At 43.6% G+C, this 25029-nt stretch overlaps 3 protein-coding genes and 1 long non-coding RNA gene across 6 annotated transcripts in view; 2 read left to right on the forward strand and 2 right to left on the reverse strand.

Annotated features, from left to right (window-relative positions):
- mtrex (Mtr4 exosome RNA helicase) overlaps window positions 1-7060 on the reverse strand; it is a 9267-nt gene extending 2207 nt beyond the window's left edge. Inside the window, exons 1-21 of the mRNA XM_058064984.1 lie at window positions 6893-7060; window positions 6525-6662; window positions 6357-6423; window positions 6222-6284; window positions 5715-5827; window positions 5468-5642; window positions 5231-5321; window positions 5028-5152; window positions 4821-4919; window positions 4135-4252; window positions 3941-4072; window positions 3379-3458; window positions 3198-3308; window positions 3028-3129; window positions 1416-1541; window positions 1166-1316; window positions 923-1095; window positions 783-851; window positions 586-711; window positions 387-497; window positions 118-306 (exon numbers count right to left, since the gene is read on the reverse strand). Coding sequence (XP_057920967.1) covers window positions 118-306; window positions 387-497; window positions 586-711; window positions 783-851; window positions 923-1095; window positions 1166-1316; window positions 1416-1541; window positions 3028-3129; window positions 3198-3308; window positions 3379-3458; window positions 3941-4072; window positions 4135-4252; window positions 4821-4919; window positions 5028-5152; window positions 5231-5321; window positions 5468-5642; window positions 5715-5827; window positions 6222-6284; window positions 6357-6423; window positions 6525-6662; window positions 6893-6993 — 2460 coding nt within the window. The 5' untranslated portion in view covers window positions 6994-7060. The remainder of the gene's footprint in view (window positions 1-117; window positions 307-386; window positions 498-585; window positions 712-782; window positions 852-922; window positions 1096-1165; window positions 1317-1415; window positions 1542-3027; window positions 3130-3197; window positions 3309-3378; window positions 3459-3940; window positions 4073-4134; window positions 4253-4820; window positions 4920-5027; window positions 5153-5230; window positions 5322-5467; window positions 5643-5714; window positions 5828-6221; window positions 6285-6356; window positions 6424-6524; window positions 6663-6892) is intronic.
- On the forward strand, window positions 7028-16497 carry dhx29 (DEAH (Asp-Glu-Ala-His) box polypeptide 29). Of its 2 annotated transcripts, XM_058064983.1 has the most exons (28): window positions 7028-7343; window positions 7621-7694; window positions 7767-7880; window positions 7948-8077; window positions 8161-8303; window positions 8369-8512; window positions 9191-9317; window positions 9385-9546; window positions 9617-9785; window positions 9861-9981; window positions 10172-10555; window positions 10624-10893; window positions 11021-11164; window positions 11237-11413; window positions 11488-11628; window positions 11700-11844; window positions 12806-12926; window positions 13007-13091; window positions 13172-13260; window positions 13754-13882; window positions 13958-14033; window positions 14562-14786; window positions 14856-14992; window positions 15060-15150; window positions 15223-15519; window positions 15595-15726; window positions 15818-15914; window positions 15995-16497. In XM_058064983.1, exons 1-28 carry the CDS (start codon window positions 7166-7168, stop codon window positions 16048-16050), a joined length of 4158 nt encoding a protein of 1385 aa, XP_057920966.1. In that variant the 5' UTR covers window positions 7028-7165; the 3' UTR covers window positions 16051-16497. The 2 variants fall into 2 exon arrangements, 1 of the variants encoding a protein (XP_057920966.1); XR_009126630.1 differs by lacking the exons at window positions 15595-15726; window positions 15818-15914; window positions 15995-16497 and having other exon boundaries at window positions 7029-7343; window positions 13990-14033; window positions 15223-15278.
- On the reverse strand, window positions 13553-21571 carry pstpip2 (proline-serine-threonine phosphatase interacting protein 2). 2 transcript variants are annotated; one of them, XM_058064994.1, is made up of 14 exons: window positions 21455-21571; window positions 20786-20886; window positions 20366-20440; window positions 19589-19623; window positions 19398-19504; window positions 19272-19334; window positions 17853-17948; window positions 17733-17778; window positions 17576-17655; window positions 17399-17497; window positions 17229-17325; window positions 16758-16815; window positions 16651-16685; window positions 13553-16580 (listed from the first exon to the last, which is right to left on the reverse strand). In XM_058064994.1, exons 1-14 carry the CDS (start codon window positions 21485-21487, stop codon window positions 16528-16530), a joined length of 978 nt encoding a protein of 325 aa, XP_057920977.1. In that variant the 5' UTR covers window positions 21488-21571; the 3' UTR covers window positions 13553-16527. The 2 variants fall into 2 exon arrangements, with proteins under 2 accessions (XP_057920977.1, XP_057920976.1); XM_058064993.1 differs by having other exon boundaries at window positions 13556-16583.
- A 1849-nt stretch (window positions 21572-23420) lies between these two features.
- On the forward strand, window positions 23421-24471 carry LOC131112668 (uncharacterized). Its single transcript, XR_009121414.1, has 2 exons — window positions 23421-23610; window positions 23985-24471. It is a non-coding gene; the product is annotated as an uncharacterized LOC131112668 (long non-coding RNA).
- The last annotated feature ends 558 nt before the right edge of the window (window positions 24472-25029 follow it).

Here is a 25029-nt window from a genome sequence, read left to right on the forward strand (position 1 = left end):
TGTCTTTGTGAGAAAAGGTGACAAGCAGTCCGGCCCGGAAGAGAAATAAAGGTCGGCCATCATCAGCAGAGAGGGAAGTGAAATAAAATGGGTCTCGAATTGGACCCCTGGCCTTACCACGGCTTTCTTCTCACAGAGAGAGTAGACCGCTTCCAGGTCGGGGTCGCTGTGCAGCGGGTGAGAGTACATGCGGTGCTCAAAGGCCTCCACTTTCTGAATGACCTTCTTCAATCCCGGATCTTTGATGCCCATGTCGTCGATGGGGTCCAGGAGAGGAACGCCGTCTGGGAAACGCTTCTGGACCTCCTGTGGCGTGTTTGGGACAAACTGCGTTAAAAAAAGTATGCAGGACAAAATGACAGACTTGGTCCTAAAGTCCTCCATGCCTGAATGGACTTGAGCATCAGCTGGCGGTTGTCGAAAGGTCTCAGGTCTTTGGGGATGTAAAGACGGACAGAACTGATGGACGTGAGCAGGTGCAGCATCACCGGGACCACCTGGCATACGAGCATCGGTCAGCAACCGTCCACGATGGGAGTCTTCCGTGGAATCGGTGGGAAAGACGTGCGTTTCTACCGACAGTACCTGCATCTCCCCAACCTGGCCTGGAGGGGCGGGTTTGGCCGCCTCGGTGGCCGCCTCCTTGACGCTGTCTTTACTGCAGTGCAGCAACGCCTCCACCACGAAGAGCGGCTCGGAGTCGGTGCTGACCTGCAGCAGAGGAAGACGACGTGACGACGGCGAGTTCGAATTCGAGTCCAAGTCCACGCCAAACCACTCACCTTTACGTTGGACTTTTTGCAGAAGTTGACCACCACCCCCCAACCAAAGTCGGCGTCTTCACTTTGGACCTTTGCATGGGGCGGAGAGTAAAGTTAGTGAGCGTGTAGCGGCGTTTCCACGGTGATGAGACGTCCCATACCTTGATGAGCCTCCCCGGCTGCAGGAAGGGCAAACAGTATTTGGGTTTGTGGATGAATTCTTGGATCTCTTTGCCCAGTTTGGCCAGCTGCTGGCGGATTTTAAAGTAGGTGACCACGGTGTCCTCGTTGGGGATCTCGATGCTGTGGTACTCCTTCTCCAGCTTCTTGATCCCTGCACACAACACCCGTCTTTGCAGCTTGTAGCACATCGCCATTGAAGAAGAACAACAACAGGAGCTTACGTTCCACGACGCCCGGCAGCGCTCGGTAGTGTTGGAACTGGTAGAAGGACTTCTCCAGCATGTACTCGGGGTTGATCTCCTCCACACGCAGCAGATTGAGCACCATGTTGTAGGTCAGGTGGAAGGCGCTGTTGAGAGGATCTGCTGAGCCCTGCATCAGAAGAAGAATGCATTCCATTTTATCATCACATCTTGAACACACTTGAAGTCAAGCGCATTTTTCGAAGTCGACGTGACGCCACCGTGTTACCTTCAGGAGCTGTTTGCCCACAGACGGGCTCATCTTCTCGTCCACCATGAAGATAACGATGCCTCGGTCGTCCATTCCTCTTCTGCCCGCACGCCCTGACATCTGGATGTACTCACCTGAGGTAATCTAGAGCAGGTGGACACAAACACACACCAAGTGAAGGAAGTCTCTTCTCTCCAACCTGGCCACTTATTGAGCAAACACTACAAAGACGGAGCGGTATTCCGAGGACAAAAGTAATCTGATATTTATTTTACAATCCGCTTGCTTCCACGCCAAACGGCACAGAAACTTTGGCTGTATTTATTTACTTTAAATATTTTATGCAGTAGTTGACGCTGACTTTATGGCACGATACCACCACCTACAGGTCTGTGGTGGAACAATTGACCGGTCAATAACCCCAAAAAATGAAAACGTTGTCTCACACGTGACACACGCATGTAGACGTGATGTTTAATGGAGCCGTCTCGGTAAAAGAAGCGAGAAGGTAAAAGACGGGTTTTGGTATTACAGTGATCTGTTCCTCTCAGGCATGCCATGTGACGGATACGCTCATGAGAAATGGTGTGTGTGTGTGTGTGTGTGTGTGTGTGTGTATGAGGAATGAGAGAGTGCGTGTGTTAATTTGAGTGCCTGCGTGGAGCTTTGGCAGTGTTTACAGCACCAGATGTTCCTGATGAGCTTCTTGGAAGATGGATCTAGTCTCTGGTCCATTCTCTTCAAGCATGTGTGTGTGTGTGTGTGTGTGTGTGTGTGTGTGTGTGTGTGTGTGTGTGTGTGTGTGTGTGTGTGTGCAAGAGAGAACTATTACAAACACGTGGCTCTGTATGCGAGGACTGGGAGCATTCCCGACCTTATAAAGGCCTCCGAGCCACACTCAAAGAGGCTGCAACATTCAGGTGATCAGGAGTCACAAAAGCAGGCTGCACGGCGGACGAGTGGTTAGCGAGCGGACCCAAGTTCAATTCCACCCTCAGCCATCTCTGTGTGGAGTTTGCATGTTCTCCCCGTGCATGCGTGGGTTTTCGCCGGGTACTCCGGTTTCCTCCAAAAACATGCTAGGTTAATTAGCGACTCCAAATTGTCCATAGGTATGAATGTGAGTGTGAATGGTTGTTTGTCTATATGTGCCCTGTGATTGGCTGGTCACCAGTCCAGGGTGTGCCCCGCCTTTCACCTGCACCCCCCGCGACCCTCGTGAGGATAAGCGGTAGAAAATGAATGAATGAATGAGTTACAAAAGTCAGTACACCCCTTGCTATTTTTTTTTAACCATGCTTCCATCTTAAGTAACAATACCATAGAAATGGAGCCTGGATATAACTAAGCACTGCCCAAATCCTCTGTGCCATGGAATTCACCAGCACCCACTCCAGAATAACGACATCACACCTTGAACTCCTCTACCTTCCTTCCCACTAGAGCATGCCCCACGTCTGGAGGAGACTTGCTTGGCCACTCGTGATCATGTTGGAGGACCGTTTGTCCCTCAATGAACTGCATTCATGCAGCCCACCATCACACCAACACCCCCATATGTTTCATTTCTATGGTATTGTCCACTGTGTGCAATGTTTTAAATCTCTTTGACTTGTGTGTGTGTGCTTACAAAACGGTGATTCTTGCCATCAAACTTGCGGGCGCTGGTGAAGAGCACAGTGCGCGCTGGCATGTTGATGCCCATGGCGAAGGTCTCTGTTGCAAACAGGGCCTGAGAGGGAAGGGACGTTGGCATTATGAGGAGTTATGCGTTGATGTTCCTGGTGATGATAATGGTACCTTCAGCAGGCCTTCGGAGAAGAGAATTTCAATGGTTTCCTTTAGGATGGGCAGCAGACCTCCATGATGGATTCCGATCCCTCTCTTCAAAAGCGGCAGTACGTGCTCCACCTACGGAACACCATAACGCCATTTTTGTATTTTTGATCATCAACATCTGAGGAACTCTAAAACACTTTACCTGTGGAAGCTTCTTGTCTTCATCTGATAGACAGTCCACTGCGTTGTTGAACACTTCCTCCACCAGTCGCTTCTCTTCATCTGCAACACGTTTTTAAATGCGTTACTTTGCAATTCATTTCCATTGTGCAGAAGTGAAAATGAACAAGTGCAAACTTATTTAATCCCATCATGTAATGGATATTTTTCCAACCTCCACATGCGAGCATCCCAAGTTTTTGGTTGGAATTGATCCAATGCTAAACCTTGCTTATTTTGGCTAATGGTTTTTCTTCCCACAGAATTATCAAAGGAAACCGCACCAAAGATAAGAAATCTTTGGGAAAAGGAATCATTATTTTTGTATTATAATACAGTTCAAGACTTTGGCAGAGTTGTCTACGAGGGGCCAGGGACACCGCGGGAAAATATTTCCCATGCATGGAGTTTTACGATCTGCCTCATGAGGCTCTATAGCACAGTATGATTATTAAAATATATATAAATGATTTCAACGTCATCACATTGGATGTAATGTTTGTTTAGTATGGTGTGGTTGTAATACTGCACCCAAGGGAACGTACCCTTGTTGAAGTCCAGTTTGGCCACCTGCAGAGCGTAGGCCTCGCATTCTTTCTTACTGAAGCTGAAGATGATGACGGGCTGGAAGTTCCTCTCCATGATCATTTTAACTATCTTGAAAACACTGGAAGGACCTGTGGACGACACATTCGTTTAAATCACCGCATGCACCGATGGTTCGACCCCACACACGCACCTTTTGTTCCCCCTTTGCGTCCTTTCGGGTCCCACTTGGCCCCAGTGTTGCTCCCGGAATCCCCAGTGTCTCTTAAAACTTGCATGGCTGTGTTGAAGTTGTCTTCCCGGAAGTCTCCCTGAGAGAAGGCAAACGTGACTGCATGAATCACGAACAACATCTGAGGTCCAAGTGGATAGGAATGTGGCCTTTCGCACCAAAAGCTATTAATCTAGATTCCTTCAGTAAGCATAAGGGGATTGAATGAACAGTGCCCCCCCCCGCCCTGAAGTATTTCCACATGAACTCAGAAAGAACAAAAATGGTGTAGATATTAAATAAGGTAGCGTGTAGAATTTTAAAAATAGTACATATTATAGAAGAATAGCATAAAAATAATCAGGGTGTAGGTAAAAAAAATTAAATAAAAGTGATAAGACAAATTGGGACTTTTAAGAAAAAAAGGTAAATAGCACTTTTTTTAAGTGCATGTAAAGCAATGTACCAGCAAAATGGGGATGTGTCACATGCGCAGAAATAAAATACACATTTTTATTTAAATTATAAAAAAACAAGGCATGCATAAAATAAAAGATCTTACATACATATAATTTTATGTAAAGTATGTAAATTATATTTATATTAATTTTGTGTAAAGTACAGACCGTGTAAAACTTAAAATATAAACAGTGTTTGTGTGTCCTTACGTTTTCATCCACCACAAGGTGGAGTCCATCGCCCCCTGCTGGAAATATATAGTGTTGCAGCGGGGTGGGACGGTAGTCTGTGTAGACCACATGGCATGGCTGCAAGAAATGGGACAGTGGCACATACAGCATTTGTTACGCTGACCCCATTCAATGGCAACAGATAATGGTGTCACACCACACCAAATAAATGCATAAAAGTATAACCTGTTTGTGAAGGTGACATATCCACTCTGCAAACTGTCTGGCGTTGGGGATGGTGGCCGACAGGAAGACGTAATGCACGTTGTCAGGGAGCAGGATGATGGTCTCCTCCCACACGACGCCACGCTCTGAAATGTAAACGGGTCGATGATCGCACAAAGCTTACAAACACAACACGAGATTAATTGTTGGGTTCTTTCACTTACCCGCGTCTCTCATGTAATGGATCTCGTCAAAGACGACCCACGCCACTTCCCTCATGATCTCCGAGCCGCGGTACAGCATGCTCCTCAGGATCTGGGTGTTTAAAACATAAATAAGTCAGCACACAACTACATATTTTTACAACCGCTTTCCTAACTTTGTGAAAAAGTGGTAAAAGTCTGTCCTGGCCTGCTCAGTAAAATCCGGCAAAAGCAACAATTTCAAACTCTGTAACACACCTCTGTTGTCATGACGAGACAGGAGGCGGTGGGATTGATGGTAACGTCACCAGTCATCAATCCCACATCCTGGAACTCTTCGTACATCTCTCTGTACTTCTGATTAGACAGAGCCTTAATGGGGCTGGTGAAGATCACTCGCTGCTTCTCCCTGAGGGCAAGCGCAATGGCGTACCTACAAGAGCAGTGATTAGTCATCCCCCGTTGAAAAAAGTTGTGGCGCTTTAAGATAAGTTGACATCCTCACTCTGCGCAGACGGTCTTTCCAGCTGAGGTGTGGGCAGAGACGAGCACAGACTGGTTGTTGTCAATGCACAAGATGGCCTCACGCTGGAACGGGTCCAGAATAAAAGGGTACTCCTGCAAGACCAGAAAACAAGTGTGTAAGAATGCAGTGGATGTAATTTGTCATTTCAACAAATTGGCTGCATGGAGAGCAAAAAAATCCCCCAAAATCTCTCTTTCTGAACTTAGTGGGTAAGGCTTAAACATTGGGGCATCTTATACACTGGAAATTACGGTGGATTTGGCGCTACCTCTAACGCCGCTGTGTATTATGTTAAAAGTGAAAGACAGGGAAGTGTTCTTGTCATCATCATGTAATTAAAATTGGTAAACAAGACTTTGATCATAACGATGGTTTTACACCATTTAAAAGGAGCATTTGACGGAGCTGTGCCTGCCTGCAAAGAGGGCAAATAAATGGTTGTGGACTTTAGAAATAACTGAAAATTAAACAAGTTCAAGAGCATACCTTGGCCGCCTTCCCTACTCGAGGTTTGAGAGGTTTGTATTCATCACTGGAAGGTAACGCAACCTGTGAAAAAAGCACATTTAATGACTTTGCAGAGCTTGGTCAAACAAAACCCATTCAAATTGTTCTGCTCACCTCATGTGAACAACCTTCCACCGTCTCCACTTGCTCCACTTTGACTTGGGGCATAAATTCTGCAAGGCTGACGTAAACAAAGCACATTTTGAATACTACTAAAATTCCCCATTGGATTATGCATCATTATTTTTATAGCATATGGCTTCATGAGTATAATATGCTTACTTTATGTCATTAGCAGAGACGGTGTCAATGCGAGGCTTCTTCCCCAAGCCCAGCTCCTCTCCTCCGTCACTGTCCTGCTCCCTCTTGGTCTTGGTGGCCTGGCGAACATCGCTGTCGTTATTTTGACCCGCTGCTTTCCTAAACGAGAAAGACAAACAAATAACACACATTTATCTTGTTTGCTACTTTAATATCAAAGCTGAATAAAAAATGAACCATGTGTACAAATGACATCTCAATATTAGCTAGCTAGTTTGTTGACGTAACAGCACACGTGAAGCTAGCTTAAAAAAGTCGCCTCACCCACTTGCCTTAAAACAACAGAAATTACCGAATTTAAATATTCAGGCACGGAATTTGGGATTTACCCTGTTACTAGAGCAGTCGAGGACGGTGGCTTTTTACTCGAAGTAGGTTGCTGTTCGTCGTCAAACACGCTGAAGAGACCGTCTCCGAAGGGATCCGCCATGATTACTGTCGGCAAGTTTCCCACAATGCAACGCGAGCTTGATACCGTCCCCTACGGTGGCCGTGTGGCTCAAAATACGTGCCAAACTCCACGACGGGAAAGACGAGGTGACGCAAATACACGCGTGGTGTCTGTTCACTGACGCTTAAAGTGTCGTTTTAAGGGTGTTTGAATGGGTGGGAAGAAGAAGAAATCATCGGCGGGTGTTGCTGTGTCAGTGGCTCCCGGAGGAGCTACTGCAGCGGGCCGGGTTGGTGCTCCTGCAGCCGGGAACAGTGCGACGGAGGAGCCGAAGAAGCAAGCAACGAGCGGCAAGCAGAGCAAAACAGCCAAAGACAGCAAATCGAAAGGTGATATTAAACACCTTCATACACATTAAAGACAGTATATAATCATTTTATATTTAATGTACGTTTCAAGTTTGCCTAAAATGCCAAATACATATACCCATCGACCGGTCACAACATTAGGTACACCGAACCCAGCTGATACCATCCAATATTGTGCATTCTTTACAAAAATGTGTTGCACAAAGTGTTTATTACAGCTAACTCCAATATCTATTTACATAAAATAACTGTACTGTTTCAAAAAGAGCTGATGTGTATCTGTTTGGGATCCTTCCAGCTCCAAAGACCTACAGTCTTGCCAACACTGCCCAGGTGGACACAGGCGGCATCTCGGATAAATCAATCCTAAAAGTCAGTCATAACTAAATTACATTAATATCAATGCACTCTGATTGAGAAATGGTGGTGATGTTTCTTCCACAGGTTGCCATCCAGGCCGACTTGGAGAAGAAGATCATCAAGCTGATCAATGACTTCCGGCAGGAGAATGGGGACAAAGGGCCTGTCTCGGGCAGACTTACTAACAAGAAGCTTTTGGTGAGGGTCAACGCAGGAATGAAAATGAATGAAAGGTTTTACATGATTGTCTGTTTTGTGCATGCAGGATCTGTACACGGCTCTGCAGAAGTTCAACTTCAAGAGGGAGCACATAGAGGAGGCCATGAAGAGCAGCGTGCTCTACGGCGGCGATCTCCACTCTGCTCTCGATTGGCTCTGCCTTAACCTTAAAGATGGTAACAACAAAAGTTGCACTTGTCATCCCCCACCTTTGCAAATCGGTCCTTTTTAATATGTTTGATTTATGTTTAATCCACAGACGAGTTGCCTGAAGGTTTCAGCCAGCAGATGCAGGAGGAGAACCAGAGGAGTAGGCCCAGGTTCCAACCTCCTGCCCAGCAGCAGACCCCCGCAGCGCCAAGCCAGGCCACACCCAAAGCACCCTCCAGAGACACCACCAAGGTTTGCGTGTGAATGTGCAGATAGTCACACACTCAGATGTTGACATAATGTGGTGTGTCTTCCAGGACCCCATCAAGGATGAAGATGCACGCATGAAGGATTGGATCCTAAGGTATGCCGAGCAAAGCAGTGAAGAGGAGGAGGAGGAGGAGGCTGAAGGAGGGACGATCTCACGGCGTAATCCAGAATTGGAAGAAAAATTTGACCCGGTAAGCAAACGTAAGAGTCGTAAGTGTTCTAATGTTTGCAAAATAGCAAAAATATGAATATGTGCTTCTAAAAGCTTCAGGCTTTTCCCCCTATAATTAACATAACATTTTGTCATTAAATGACTACTTTATTCCGGTAATATTTATTTTTGGTTGTAGTATTATGAGTTTATTCTACCGTATTAATTTTATTTTATAGTATGATTACTTTATTATAGTAAAATATGCCCCCCCTAACATTACGTTTGTCCTTGAATTACTACTTTAGTCTGGTTAAAAACAAAAAATATATATACACAATACATTTATATACAAATACATTTTAAACTATAATTATCATGTCCTTATTGTCATTAAATTACTACTACTTTTTTTTCTTCTAATGTGATTAACATGACCGATTTGTCATTAAATTACTACGTTATTCTGATGCAATAGCTTTTTAATGACAAGTATATGATTTCAGTCAAATTGCATCATTTCTAACATTATGTAATACTAGGACATTAGTTTGTTTCCATTGCAGTACAACGTTCGTCCTCATTTTTTTGTAATATTCTGACTTTATTCTCATAGTTTTGTGTCTAATATGATTTTTGTTTGTCTCTGTTATTATTTTTAAATAACTTTCCACATTGGAGGACTGATTTAAATTGAATTTGAATAAATGTTTTGCAGAATGACAGGTATTTGATCCTGACGGCTCAATTGTATGATGCTAAAGAAATGGCGATGGCCGCCAAGACCAAAGGAGACAAAACGGGTCAACGGACGGCACAAGACAGAATCCGCGTCATACAGCAAGGTTGTCGTTATTTTGCTGCTGTATTTTGAATTCACGTGTTTGAGCCTCCTGTGTTCTCCATGAACAGAAATGAAGCAACTAGAGTCGCACCCCGTGTTCAATCCGGCCATAAAAGTGTCAGAGGTGTCCCAAAAAGACAAGAAGACTCCGCCTGTCAATGACGACAAAGAAGAAGTCGGCTTCAGCTTGTTTGAACAGGCCGAAAAAGAACCCCCAGCAGAAAAGAAAGGTTCATTTATAAACACAAATGACACATTGTGGTGATAATAGTGACTTTGTACCCTCATTTCCCCTTACAGTCGTGAAGAAAAACGAGCCAAAGGACATTCGGAATTTTGACTACACAGCGCGCAGTTGGACTGGCAAGTCCCCCAAACAGTTTCTCATCGACTGGGTGCGAAAAAATCTCCCCAAAAGCCCCCCGCCAGCTTTCCATAAGGTGGCTGCAGGCAGATACTGGAGGTGTAGGTAAGTGCTGCATTGTGGTCTCTGCAACATATACACGTTAGTGATGGTCATGCACTTGCTTTTAAATAAATATAGGGTGCGTGTTCAGAGGCCGGATGATGTCCTGGAAGTCTGTCCGACCATCCTAACAGAGGACAGCATGCAGGCTCAGCATCTGGGAGCCACGTTGGCGCTCTACAACCTGGTGAAAGGACAGGTAGTACTAGCAGGCAACCAGCAGCAGATGGCGCTTCACTCCATCAAGTTTGTGTGAATTTCCTGTTAAAAAATGTCCGCCGTACAGTAATTTAGCCATATATTTTCTTCTAATACCGTCTTACAAAGTTGTTTAGCTTGTTGTTAAAAGGAGTTCAAGTTTGGCTCTAGCATGATCCTCTCATCCCCAGTCAGTGCACCAGCTCCTCCCACCAACCTACCGAGACGTGTGGCTGGAGTGGAGGGATGGCGAGCAGCAGCAACAGGAAGAGAGCCGCACTGCCGCCAACAAGCCCCGGGACCAGTTCATCGCCCGACTCCTGACCCGCCTCAAGCAGCAGCAGAACCGGGAGCAGGGCTCAAATGGATCTGATGGCCACGTTGAGGTTGGCGGAGATGCGGAGGAAGAACCCGAGGAGTCTTGGGAGAACCTGGCTGGTCTTGGCATCACTGAAAAAGAAGGAGGGGGAGATTCTGAGGGTAGAGGAGCCAGGAAGGAAAAAGAAGGAGCGCTGGAGATGGCCAGAGAGCTCCTCATGAAGATGAGGAAATCCCCACTGGCACGGAAATTACAGGTAATGGACTCATTGACCTTCTTGGATGGAAGTGTAAAAACATTAAAAACCTGTGCGTGTTTTTTAAGGCGGATCGAGAGCAGCTTCCCGTCTTCCAGCACCGCCATCGCGTCCTGGAGGCCCTGCGGCGTCACCGTGTGGTGGTGGTGGCCGGCGAGACGGGCAGCGGGAAGAGCACGCAGATCCCTCAGTTCCTCCTGGAGGAGCTGCTGCTCGGGCCGTCGGAGGCGGCGGAGCCCTGCAACATCGTGGTGACGCAACCCCGACGAATATCCGCCATGAGTCTAGCCTGCAGGGTCAGCCAGGAGATGGGATGTGAGGACGGACCGGGGTCGAAGGTGAAATCTTATTTTGTGAACGAATCCCCTCAAATGTTAGCTTCTTTTTACACTTGTATGGCAGTGAGGAACGTAATAACGAATAGGGAATGTGTACCAAAAATCTCTATATATTTCTTTGTGTCAGTCGTCGCTGTGCGGCTACCAGATTAGGATGGAGAACCAGTCGGGTGAATGGACCCGCTTGTTGTACTGCACCACTGGAGTTCTGCTTCGGAAGCTCCAGCACGACAAACACCTCAATTCCTTAACCCACATCATTGTCGATGAGGTAGTTTTTAACTAGACCACAATTCCGGCCTCCTCCCATTCATCCTTTTCCCACTGTCGCCGCCCCTCGCAGGTTCACGAGCGCAGTGTCCAGTCCGACTTCCTGCTGACTATCCTGAAAGACGTCGTTTTGAGGAGATCCGACCTGCGGCTTATCCTGATGAGCGCCACGGTGGACTGCGACAAGTTTTCCAGCTACTTCAACCGATGCCCCGTCGTCAGCATTCCAGGGCGTACCTTCCCAGTGGAGGTGATCCCGGACAGAGTCGCTCATGCTAAAAATGTCAGCTCACTGTGAGATACTCAAGCGTGTGTGGCTTCCAGGTGTTCCATTTAGAGGATATAGTGGAGGAGACCGGATACGTCCTGGAGAAAGACTCGGAATACTGCCAGCGAATCCTGGAAGAAGAAGAAGAAGTTAGCGTCGCCGTCACTCAAAAAGGTGGCAAGACGTTACAGCACCAGGTAATGTTCACCATCAACAACTCCTCTTCTTTTTAATTCCAAGTATTCATCTCACAGGTTGTGATTTTTAGGAGGTGATCATAAGGGACTCGTCTCCAGGATGGGATCTGGGTCCCGACCTGGACCACTTCAGCAGCAGGACTCGCCAGGTGCTTCAGTACATGAACCCGAACAAGATCAACATGGACCTGCTGGTTGAGCTCATTGACTACCTCGGTATGCTAATTGAAGACACAACAGCACTCACTCCTCATAGTATTAAGTACATACGGGCAGTGTTACTCAGAGGACTGCAATCTATTTGCGGCTGTGGTTGTTTCTCGACTTTGCATAATTGGCCATCATGCAAAACCACGAAAAGCAAAACAAATTTGATTAGGACTCCCAAATCCACTATTATTCGTCACATATTTTTGTTGTTTTTCTACAACCAAAACAGTATGTGCTTTTAGATGAGGGCGTGGCCCACAGCATCACTTGCAGCGATACGCACTTTCATCTTAGTCTTCAAAAGTCTCTTCATTAGATATGTTGCTTTTTGTAAAAGAATACAGCGCTGCCTTGGTTAACATCATTAATCCGGTCTGACTCAAACCAAAACGACCTCTAACTAAAGCACATTTCCCCATAGAAAATAATGTAAATCTAATTTGTTCCAGACACCCAAAATATTAACAAAAATACATTTTAAACAGGATAATACATTTTACATGCAGAAAATAATGATAAATAATTATAAATGACAAGTAGAAGGAACTTATTGATGCAAATGTGACAGTGAGTCGGCAACGGTGCTTTGTTTGGGCACTTGATTCCGTGGAAGAATATAGTTAGTACACTATTTAAAAAAACACGACAAGACACTATATAAAAACCGTGGCGGAATTTCACAAAAAAAAAAAAAAAACCATAGGGAAATTTGTTTTGCACGTATGTGGTGGTCCAAATTAATTTGTGGCAGGCCACCAAAATGAAATGAATGAATGGGAATTAAAGTGTAAAAATCTGGATATTTATGGCTTATTTTGATTCTCTTTAAGAATCAATGAACGTCAAGTGTGTCATCTTTTTGGCTTTGTACTATGGAGTATATTTTTTTCACAGCTACATTGCGAAACGTGATGCAACTAAGCAAAGGCAGAATGTGTACAATATTTCGTTTTGTGTGCTCTGCCAGATAAATCTCCACAATTTGCACAACTGGATGGCGCCGTTCTGGTGTTCCTGCCCGGTCTGGCTCACATCCAGCAGAGCTACGACCTGCTTTCATCAGACAAGAGGTTCAGGGACAAAAACAGGTGATTTAAGCACACAAATGTAGCGTACTAGCATCCAAAATAGACACCATGTTTAACTCTGTCTGGCCTGGTACTTGAAGGTACAGAATTGTTGCTCTCCACTCGACGCTGTCATCCAAGGAGCAGGCTGCGGCCTTCACAGTGCCCCCGTCTGGTGTCAGGAAGGTACTGCTCATGGCGGATAAAAAAACAAACATGAAGAAAGTATAAAGGAAATCAAAGCTGTTTTTTTTTCTTTCTTTTAGATTGTGTTGTCGACTAACATTGCTGAGACAGGTGTGACTATTCCTGATGTTGTTTTCGTCATCGACACAGGAAAAACTAAAGAAAACAAGTGAGGGACACATACACTAATACTATATTAGTACTAGAATAATGGGGTTGCAGTACTTGGCTACAACCTGCAGAGGTGCTGTTGATTCAATCTCAGTACGAAGAGACTGACAATACAACACTGGCATGGAAACAGGAGTTTAGGACATTCAGAGAGATTCTCCCAACCAATTATATATATAATATATATATAAATATAATATATAATATAAAAAAATTCAAAAAAATTGTAAACAATTACATTTTTAATGTTAACGTAAATAAATAGTAGTTTGATGGAACGTAGCACAGGGAGCTTTCACACAAGTCAATATAGTCAACATTTTACAGCAGGAAGATGCTTTCACAAGACAGTTTTTTTCACTTCTCTATTGTGCTCTACTGACTGCTAGTACTACAACAGCTACTACTACTATTAATAATACAATTATTTAAAAAATGATAAAACTAATTACAATAATAAGATTTATTATGATACATTGGTGATTTTTCAGGTACCATGAAAGCAGCCAGATGAGCTCCCTGGTGGAAACCTTTGTGTCCAAAGCCAGCGCCCTCCAGAGGCAGGGAAGAGCAGGACGGGTCCGCAACGGCTTCTGCTTCAGACTCTATCCAAAATACAGGTGAACAAGTACCACAAGACCACACTGGAACCAACGGGTTGCATTAAAATGAAACATTGTGATTTTTTGCCTCAGGTTTGATGCTTTCATGGAATACTCTGTTCCAGAGATACTTCGGGTCCCCCTGGAGGAGCTTTGCCTTCATATCATGGTAATATTACAGAAAGGATTACCTCAAATGAAAACAAAGTTCACATGCTATTAAGAAGAGAGAGGAAGTGACCATCTCGGAACGTTTGTCTGCTACTGATAAGACAAGTGGACAGTACTTCCCTTTTCTTAGCAGCAGTCCACTAACCAGTCACAACCAAAAAAAAATAGTGACATTTGCACACTTTATATTTCTATTAACTTGTAGAAAAATGCAGATTAGCAATGAAAAAAAGTAATCTTGAAAAAGTAGAGCCTCCAAAAACGAACAAAATCTAGTTGTTCTAATTTCAAAACTACTTTTATAGATATTATTAGACTTCACAAGCCACATGTTAATTAATTGCTGTGTTGGAGTAAGTTCTATGGTTATCATCACACTGCTTTAGATGCTCACTAAACATGATGGTGGTTTGACCCCGCGTTTTTCTCTAAATTCTTCAACCTTTCACGCGCTTGGACGTAACATTCCGACCAAAAGTCTGTCAAATGTGCGTAATCAGGACCTCCCTGTCTCGCCGCTGCTTAGAAATGCGAGTACGGCTCCCCGGAGGACTTCCTGAGTCGCGCCCTGGATCCTCCTCAGCCTCAGTCGGTCAGCAACGCCGTCAACCTGCTGAGGAAGATCGGCGCCTGTCAGCCCAGCAGTCACCTCCTCACCCCTCTGGGACAACATCTGGCCAACCTGCCCGTCAACGTCAAGATCGGCAAGATGCTCATCTACGGCGCCATCTTTGGCTGCCTGGAGCCGATTGTACGTTGTCTTTTATGAAACGTTGTATCTGGCTGGCGATGTGTGACGTTCCCCACCGATGTGTTCCAGGCGACCATCGCAGCAGCCATTACAGAGAAGTCTCCCTTCTCCACACCCATGAACAGGAAGGAGGAAGCCAACCTGGCCAAAGCGGCACTGGCGTTGGCCAACTCTGATCACATGACCATATACAATGCATATCTAGGGTAAGGACCTCAGTTCCTAAAGAACCTTTGATTTTTATCATGATGAACACGACTTCATTCTTTTTAGATGGAAGAACTCCCAGAAGGAAGGACTTAAAGCGGAAATGTCCTTCTGCCGAAAACACTTCCTCAATCGCGCCGCTCTTGCGACTATAGAGGCAAGACAGACATTTACTGCCTATTCTGCCATAAAATGCTACAAAATACATTAAAAAGCTTCTTTTCATTAGGATGTGAAGCACGACCTGATGAAGATGATGGAGCAGGCGGGCTTCTGCTCGTCTCGCGGTCCCGCCTCTCCGCGCACGCCGCCCCCGGCCGCGTCCAAGCAGATGGTGTCCGTGCTGGGGTCGGTTCTGACAGCCGGCCTGTATGACAGCGTGGCACGGATCCTCTGCACCACCTCCGTGGACGTTCTGGAGCGGGTGGCGTGCTCGGCGGAGACACCGCAAGGCAAGGCCCAGGTGCATCCTTCGTCGGTGAACCGCAACCTGCAGACACATGGATGGCTGCTCTACCAGGAGAAGGTTGGACCACCTCCTCAACCTCCTTCATTCTCCTTCTCTGGTGAATAACCAGATGTCAATCATATTCATCCTCAGGTGAAGTACACAAAGATCTACCTACGAGACACCACTCTGATATCTCCCTTCCCAATGCTGCTGTTTGGAGGAGACATCGACATCCAGCACAGAGAACGCCTCATTACGCTGGACGGATGGATGCACTTCCAGGTAACAGCCACCTGACGGTGCTGTGCCAATTTTTTTGACAGGCAATTTCGATGTGATTCATAAGCAACTGCCAAATCCATTTGGTTTCAAGGCTCCTGTGCGGATCGGCGTGATCTTCAAACACCTCAGGAAGCTGCTGGACTCCTTGCTGGAGAAGAAACTTGAAAACCCTCGCATGAGTTTAGAAGGTACACCCAATCAGGACAAAACGTGCCTCTCTTCTCGCTCCCACGCATGACTGAACCCACTTTTTCTTTGCCCCATCAAGGCGAGAGGACCATCCAACTGATTCTGGATTTGATCCGATCAGAGCATTCTTCGTAACATCACCAGACAAAATATGTGGACTTGTGGAGCATATGAGAGGGTATTTTGGTCCGCTCCTCTTGACAGATACTCTCCAAATTCTGAGGGTTTTGAGGCTGTCGCTTGGAAACTCAAAAGTTTAAAACTCATCCGGAGATGGAGGATCTCAATACACTTTGGGGCACTCCTTTGATTGGCATACAGAATCTACACCCTGCATCATGAGAAGAGAAGAAATGTCAAATTGTCAACTGCCAAACATGGTTGGAATAAAGCATTTTTATTTAAAGGGGAAATATTAATTCAAATTTACTATATGTACAGAATTTAAATTAAAATGGTCAGATTTATGGAGTGGGTGTGGGATTCCATTTTCCAAATGTCACTGATGTTACCCCTAAGGATCACCTCCACCGCCCTACTTCACCCCAAAGGCAGTCTTCTTCCACACCAAACTCATCCAAGCACGCCATTATAGAGCACCAGTATTTCCCCTCAATAGCGGACAACACTGTAGCCCGCATCTTGCATGTGTGAGTTGACTGCATCTGCTGCAACAAGGCATCCATTTATCGAATAGTAGTGTAAGTAAAGCTAACATACACACACAAAACATACCACTTCTATTGTCGGTTCGGGGTGATGGGCATGCCCTGCAAACATTCATGCGTTATTTAGCTATATCCTGCTTATTATCGCTGGGGGAGGTGGACTGGTGGACTTACCCGATGAGAAGTGGAGGAACCCTTTGACCACTGTAGAAGTTCTCATACAGGACTGGAGCTGTCATACAGGAAGAAAATGTCATTTTTATTCATTCATTCATTTTCTACCGCTTTTTCCTCATGAGGGTCGCGGAGGTGCTGGAGCCTATCCCAGCTGTCTTCGGGCGAGAGGCGGGGTACACCCTGGACTGGTCGCCAGCCAATCACAGGGCACATATAGACAAACAACCTTTCACACTCACATTCATACCTATGGACAATTTGGAGTCGCCAATTAACCTAGCATGTTTTTGGAATGTGGGAGGAAACCGGAGTAAACCCACGCATGCACGGGGAGAACATGCGTCATTTTTATTATGAATAGTAATCTGTTATTGTTGTATTCCAATGTAATATTACATATAAAAATACAAAACTTAATGGCCATAACATTAGGCGCATGTCCTATCCGGATGAGATATGTGATCTTACCTGGCGGTTTCTCCCCAGTGCGCCGCAGCTTAACAAAGTGTTCGATATCTTCTTGGATGTCACACTTTTCCAAAGACTTCCTGACGTCCTCGTTCAGCTGCAGCCCACAAAAGCGCACATGAGCAACAAAATCTACTTTGACGGCGCAACGTTTTTTTAACGCCGCTCACCTCGTCTTGGCTCACGCATCGCTGCGACAGTAAGTTCAGGTGAGTCCATATTGTGTTTCTTACGAAACTGATGCGGTCGGCGGCCTGCTGCTCAAACACCTGTCGAGGAAACACAACTGCTTTGAAATGTACATGTTTGGTTGAGGCGCAGATGCCACACCGCCACCGACGCCTCACCTCGCAGGCCTGGATGTGCTCCTTCAGCCAATCTTCTCTGATCTTGGCCAGCGAGATCACACTCTGACGGTAAAGCCTGTCTGATGAATATGATCCTATAATCTATAATGCGGCTGATGAAGTGTCCAGTGAACATGTCATTGGCGTTAACATGTACCTGCTTCCTCTGCATTCACTTTGGCCTGCTGTGCTTTAGCGCAGAGCTGCAAGAGGAACACGTGAGTACAATATCGGTTCACGGTTGTCACGTCATTACAAGCGGTGACGTCAGCGTTACCTTGTCCATGTGCTTGATGCTGCTGCTGCCGCATCTGTTCACATTCTGTTCCGCTTCTTCTTTATCTTTGCACTTCTGCTCGTACGTCCGCTTTGACTGCAGGACACACGGACACGCAGCTGTACTACAGACCAACAGGAGACGTCACGTACAAAAAAAAAGACTAGCACTAGACATTTTCATGTGAACACAACATGATGTTCCTCTTTCAGTGTGAGATGATCTGACCATGTGGACAAGTCAGCTTCCCTCCATGACTTCCCCTACAAATGCCACGACACGTGTATAGTTTCACTGCTTTTGCAGGTGAGCTGGAGCCAACACCGGCTGACTTTTGGGTGAAAATAAACAACTGTCCAACCATTTTCTGTGAAGCGGTTTTCATCAAAATGAGATAAGTTGGTGAGCAGTAGCATTGGGATTATTTTAGGGGGGCTAAATGATATTTTTACAATAAAAAAAAATCTCTGATAAATTTTTTATAATAGCGCAAAAGCAGGCTAATACTAGCCTAGTAGTAATCAGAAAAAGAATAATGATGATAGCAATAATAATAGGCTAATTAATAATATATTAATGATTATTATATCATTGATCACTGTCCACTGGACAGAATGGTTGCAGAGCTTGAGCAACGGTTTTGCAGTGTAGATTGTGTGTACTTGTGTACATTTAATGGTGGCCTAAAACAATTGAGTATCTCTACTAAATCTGTACAAAAGTGGGAAAGTTATATCCCGGTTCTTGTTCCTTATTTGTTTTGGGGATTTTTTTGAATGTCTACTACATTCATTCATATCCTGTGCATCTCCAGCGAAGCCCACTCTGTCCTCAGAACCTAGTGACGCCCCTGGTAATGAGATTGTTTTTAGCGGATTAGACTCCTGTGTTATTGTTTTATCGCGTCTACACAGTGTCAGATGAGTAAATAGCAGAGGTGTCAACGCCAGTCACAAGGTTCGTCAACGCGACTTGCGAAGAAGTGCAATTTACTTCTGCAAGTCACTTAGGACAAAAATATCAGGAGAATGTCAATGTTTTTGATTGGCCCATGGCACGTTATGGAAAATGTTTTTCACAAGAAAACAAAAAAAATGCATTAATTCTACAGGAATATATATATATCCTTAAAATATATAGCTATTTTTGTCCCTGAACCTCTTTTTTTAATATGTCAACTATCTTCTCGTGATATGTTATATACTATATATATATATATATATATTTGTTTTTTTTAAGCAATAGCAGAAATAGAGGGGGGAAAAGCAGATATTTAACAAGAATAAAGTCAAAATATTGAGAGAAAAAAAGGTGTAATCTCATAAAAAAAAGTCATAATTTCACGAGAATAAAGTCATTATAATACCAGAAAGATTAAATATTTTCCAGCTGAAAACTTTCCTGCGTGGTCAGGCTCACCTCCATTGTTCTCTTCAGCTGGGAGCACTTGTGCTTGTGGAGAACCTCCATGTGTTGTTCCACCTGAAAGAAGTTGGATGACCTGATGGCATCATCATCATCATCATCGTCACACAGAACGCCAACCTTCTTCTTCGCCTCTTTTTGCTTCTCTCGGAAGATCTCCAGTTTCTTGGCCTCCTCCCTCATGCTGTGTGCCAGCTGTAAGTGTGACAGACTCACATGTTCGGTCTCTGGGGGGGGGGACAGTAACACAGTCGCTCACACATTGATGACATTCAGATATTTGTGTGTGTGTGGGGGGAGGGGGTACTTACGTAATTTGAATATGTCCAGAGATCGTTTTAATGTGCTGGAAAATAAAGAGATGATATTACACTGAGTTTTCATGCTTTTAGCACACTCTGGGCCAGTAAAGCCTTCTCTGCTGGCCTAAACACTATGAGAAACGCTGACCTACATTTCCAAATTTCATTCATTAATTCATTTTGGGTTGCGGGGGTGCTGGAGCCTATCCCAGTTGTTTTCGGGCAAGAGGCAGGGTACAGTACACCCTGGATTGCCAGCCAATCACAGGGCACATATAGACAAACAACCATTCACACTCACATTCATACCTGTGGACAATTTGGAGTCGCCAATTAACCTAGCATGTTTTTGGAATGTGGGGGGAAACCAGTGAAAACTCACGCATGCACAGGGAAGAACATGCAAACTCCACACAGAGATGGCCGAGGGTGGTATTGAGTCTCCTAGCTGTGAGGCCTGCAAGCTAACCACTCGACCGCTGTGCAGCCGTGCATTTCCAACTTAAATCTCAGTATTTGTTCCATGGAATGCTTCCAGTACATATAAGTGTACGTTCATATTATTTTGTCCAATCAGATTTCAGCTTCTATGTGTTGCCATGTCAGTGTAACCTATCCAGGACCTTCAGAATTACAAGTGCAGGCCCAGTGTCACTTCAGATGGAGGTGTTTCTTTAATCCAGCAGCTAGCAGACATACAGTAACTTGATCATATGATTCTGCAGCATGAGGGAATAAGAAACAAACTAGTCGTTCAAGCACAAACAAAAGCATAAAAGTGCTTACTTCATCTCGTTGTGTCCACAAACCTTCTTAGATAAACCCAGCAGTTCTTTGGCATATTTCTCCTCAATGGACGCCCTGATAGTAACACACAGCCAGAAGGACAAAGGCGACAAACAACAAATATGAATTCCTGATTGCAACTCCGTCATAGTTACTTCCTGCAGTTTTGTTTTGTCGTCTTTCTGTTATGCAAGTTGGCAGTTATCTTTCATAACTGACGGGACAATTAATTAGGTCTAAGTCAGCATAGCTTTGTTTTTGTGGGTTATTTATACTCTGTCACGTTATGTCTGTTATGCAAGGCTGTGGTTATCATGAATAACTGTCAGGAGGTGTCATTGCAGTAATTATATGACTCATCGACAGTACATTGTTTGAATAATGGTGCCCCGTCTAGACCTTGGGTAGAGAGCTTGTTACCTGGCCCTGATGAACTCCACCACCTCTTTGCATGTTCGCCTGCCGTCATTCAGGTACTGGATGATGATGTCATAACCACCCGTGCACGTCAAGTCAGAGCTCTGTCAATCAAGGCGTCAAGAGTTGGTAAATGCAGTTGATGAGATGGTTTATTGTGCAATTACGCAAAGGCGTCCATCTAGGCAAACAAACGTAAAACACTGAATGGAGGTTTGGAAGGAAGGAAGGAATGGCCTTTATTGTCATTATACAAGATGTACAACGAAATTGGACCTTCAACGCCTTAATTTAGGCATAGAGGAGGGTTGTAATCAACCAAACAAAGTGCTTATCACACTCAGTTGGTTTACACCATCACATGCAATATATTGAAATAGAAAATTAGCATAATAGCATAATTGAAAATATATATATATATATATAGTATTTTTACACAGCCCCATCCAAGATATTAAATGAAAGTTATATCATGCAATCCCAGCATCCCTAAATTGCAAAGCAAAGTCATTTTAAACGAATTTAGCATCCTGTTCTGTGTGTACTTGACGTACTTTCCATTCCTATGGCATCCATTTTAGCTATTTTTCACTGCTTAGCACTGATAAAGTGCCTTTAAAGGTAAATAAATGTTAAGAGTTGGGGTTTGTCGGGTAGTTTGGACACACTCACCCAGAAGAAGTCCTTAAAGTGAAGCATTTTCATTCTGAAAAGACAACAACTGACAGAAAAATGTTATGTGTGTCTGTTCGCACTTTGCCATGGACGCCCCACGTGACGTAATCAGACTGACAGGAAGTGTTTAAGAGGATAAAGTGTATAAGGTGCTTCTATCCCAACCGCCACATTTCTAGATATCTGAGGTTCGTGTGTTCGTTACGGTTTGTTTTTGGTGGTTTTATTTTTTGCATTGTTACCACTGTGACATTGAATGACATGTATAATGTCTCCATAACATGTAGGAGTGTAACTATGTACTTGCACCAAGGGATATAGACAGATAATGGTTGGGCTGCCACGTAGTGGTCAAGGTAGGTAAGTGCAGGCCCTAGAAGTGGTAAAACAGCTTAGGGTCATATTGTTCTGAACCGTCTATATATTTTTTTCATTTTTTACTTAAATTTTTCATGATAAAAAATGCAAATGTTATAAAAACTACGTATACAGTCAATTTAAAATTAATATTAAATGTATACGTTTCAATTATACATTTTAATTACATTTCCACATTAAAATAAGAGAATAAAAAATACAACCGGAGAAGGCAAATGAAGAAAAACACTGAAAAATGTGGTGGAATGAAAGAAAAGAAGGATGACTTTTGTATTCACACAGTGACATTTCCACATTTAAATTAATGTACATTTTTTGTGTTACAATAAAATGTATGTTGCATTTTCACATTATAATAAAATAGATTTTTTTACTTTTCACATTTACATTAAATTAGGATTATCTTCATTTCCTTCATTATTTTTTGAGTTTGAGTTTTAAGTTCTGATTTTTTTTTTTAAAATGCATTAGTTTAGATACATAACATCCCCTGAAATGTTTATAATGATCAAGAAACTGGAGAAAGGACAGCATTGCAAACATTAACAATCGTACTTCCTGTTATGTTGAGGTTGAATAACATGTCACATGCTTTTTTTTTTTTTAAAGGGGCCTTTCCCTCACATTCCATAATTTTTCGATTCCGATTCCAGTGAGGTCACCATAAATGACTGACTTGGTTGCAAAACACGATGCGCAATTTATATGACACAGAGTCACCATTTTCAGATCGGTTTCACTTTCAGATTGCTCACTGTAAAGCACTTGGCTGCATACACTGTAATTCCCTTCACACTTCCTTGTTTCCTCTAAAACATGTACAAGCCTCAACTTGCCTTCAGACTCAACAGGCTGACGTATTTTGCGGCAAGCATCACTCTCTCTCTGTTTAATGGACTCTCTTCAACCTTCTTGCGTCAAAGCAAGACAACAACTGATTTTGACTGATACAGGATGGTCCAATTAGCCAAGGTCAAAGGTCAAACCAACCTGTGAGCCCGATAGACAGTGTGTAAACAAGCAAGGTGTTCTTACATCTTATCACTAGCAACAGAAGTCAAACGTCAACTGTCCACTGAACATTTACTGGGGGCGTTAGTAGTAGTTGTATAGTTATAGAATTATGTTTATTGACCATCATAGTACGAGCAATATACAATATCTGTACACATATTTTGTTTTGCTTGTTTAGCAACAAAACAGGGCAACATTCAGTTGCTATATGTTAATATTTGTATTTGTTGTGTACGAAAATAAGCATTAAAAATAATATACAGTACATAAAAAATATAATGTTTATACTTTTATACATACAAACATATTTAATGCCTTTTACATTAAACAATAACCTGAATGTTAGCATTATTTGTATTGGCAGTAATTTTATTATATTTTGTTTCAATATTAAATATTTGGAAAATGTTTCCTCATCTGATTACAAAAATTATGCATTCAATGATACCATGTGACTTTCGGAAAACAAACCACCTCGGTCGTAAAATGAAGCCTGTGACGTCAAACTAACGCGCCAAGAGTAAACAAACAACTCTCCTGCGTGGAAGATGGGAGGGGCTTGGCACAGGGCGGGCGGAGTTTCCACATACGCGTCATCGTGACTATTAAAGATGGCGGGCTAGGAATAGACCTTTACACTCGTGACACCTGATCGCTGGCTGCTGTTTCTTCGCTAGAAGCATACAAGGGAGATTTAAGAGACAATTTGTTGTCTTTTGTGGACGCTTTTTTGAGACACGGTGAAAATATGACAAAACAAGGTGAGTGCTCGCTGTTACCTTAAAAATAAAGACTAGTTAAGTGTCGGTCAGTTAAGTGTGTCGTCGGTATGGATATAAAAAAAAAACAAGTAGGCGTATAATTATTACATGCTGACTTGATATATTGAAAGAATATATTCCATTAATATGCCATCTTTTTAACAATCTTTACTTTACATTTATCACATAGTACCTCATACAGAATATTGAATGTGTATTACTATATATCAGATATAATGTAGTATACATTTATCTATACTTAACTTTTCATCTTTTTTTACATTAATTTATATTTTTTATAATGAAATACAATATTGATAATTGTTGAATTGACTTCAATGTACTAATATATGAAACTTGGTAATGTCCTCCAGCTTTGACATCCAATCCTCCTGCTCCCCCTCTCCCGACCTCTGACCCCACTGACATGGTGGGTCTGCAGCTGCGTCACCTAGGAGACCAGCTCTACTGGACATACTGCCTGCTGAGGGTACTGATGAGGGATGACAAGAGACTCGTCAAGTCCGACGGCACCTGACGGCGTGGTGCCTTCACAGGCTGTACATAGAGGAAAGCCACCTGGAAGAGGCGGAATTTGATAAGGGATGTGAATATGATTGAACACCCTGATGGAGAAACGGGATGCGGTCACCAGGCAGGACGTGTGCTGGTCGAGCCAAAAAGAGACACCGGATTGGAGGCTTCATGTCAAAGATGGTGACTGTCTTAGCGAGTGGATTGCTGTGAAGACATTTCTTTTCTGAGCGTATCATGTGTCGCTTTTCAACGCATATGGTCCTGTGAATTTTTATTAATGGGAGGTGCATTTGCACATTATAATAAAGACAACACTTACAGTTTCTTATTGTTGTGATTGATTATTGTGACTGCCATTAAGGACCACATACTGAACTAGAAAAGCACTCATAACACCGCCAAGCCCTATACTTCCCTAAATATTGGGATTTACATCAAAGACATTAATTCTACATTTATTTTATCTACATATTTAGATTCATTGACCATGAAAACGCACCATGGAATGGTTTGAATGCTAACATGCAAATATTGGCATGCCTTAGTTTATCCCTTTTCCAACAACTCCTGAAAATGTCATCCAAATCATCCAATGGTGAGGGCTTTTACAGCCTTAAAACTAATGCTATAACAATTGTAAAAACTTTTTTTTAATAAAATTATAATTTGGCTATTTTGGGAACCCATACCCTAAGATAAACAAGGAAACAATGTACCACAAACAATACGTCATTGTAACAGAGCTGCAAATGATAGCAAACATACTGTATGTTTACATTAGCTTACCCTGAGCTCTGGATTGTGTAGTGGAATACTCCACAGTCTCCACTTTGCTGCAGTGTTCCATTTTCTTGCTGCCCCCACTGTCCTCTTGGAAAAAAA

Source organism: Doryrhamphus excisus, chromosome 2 (genome assembly GCF_030265055.1).
Source record: "Doryrhamphus excisus isolate RoL2022-K1 chromosome 2, RoL_Dexc_1.0, whole genome shotgun sequence".
NCBI classification, from domain to species: domain Eukaryota; kingdom Metazoa; phylum Chordata; class Actinopteri; order Syngnathiformes; family Syngnathidae; genus Doryrhamphus; species Doryrhamphus excisus.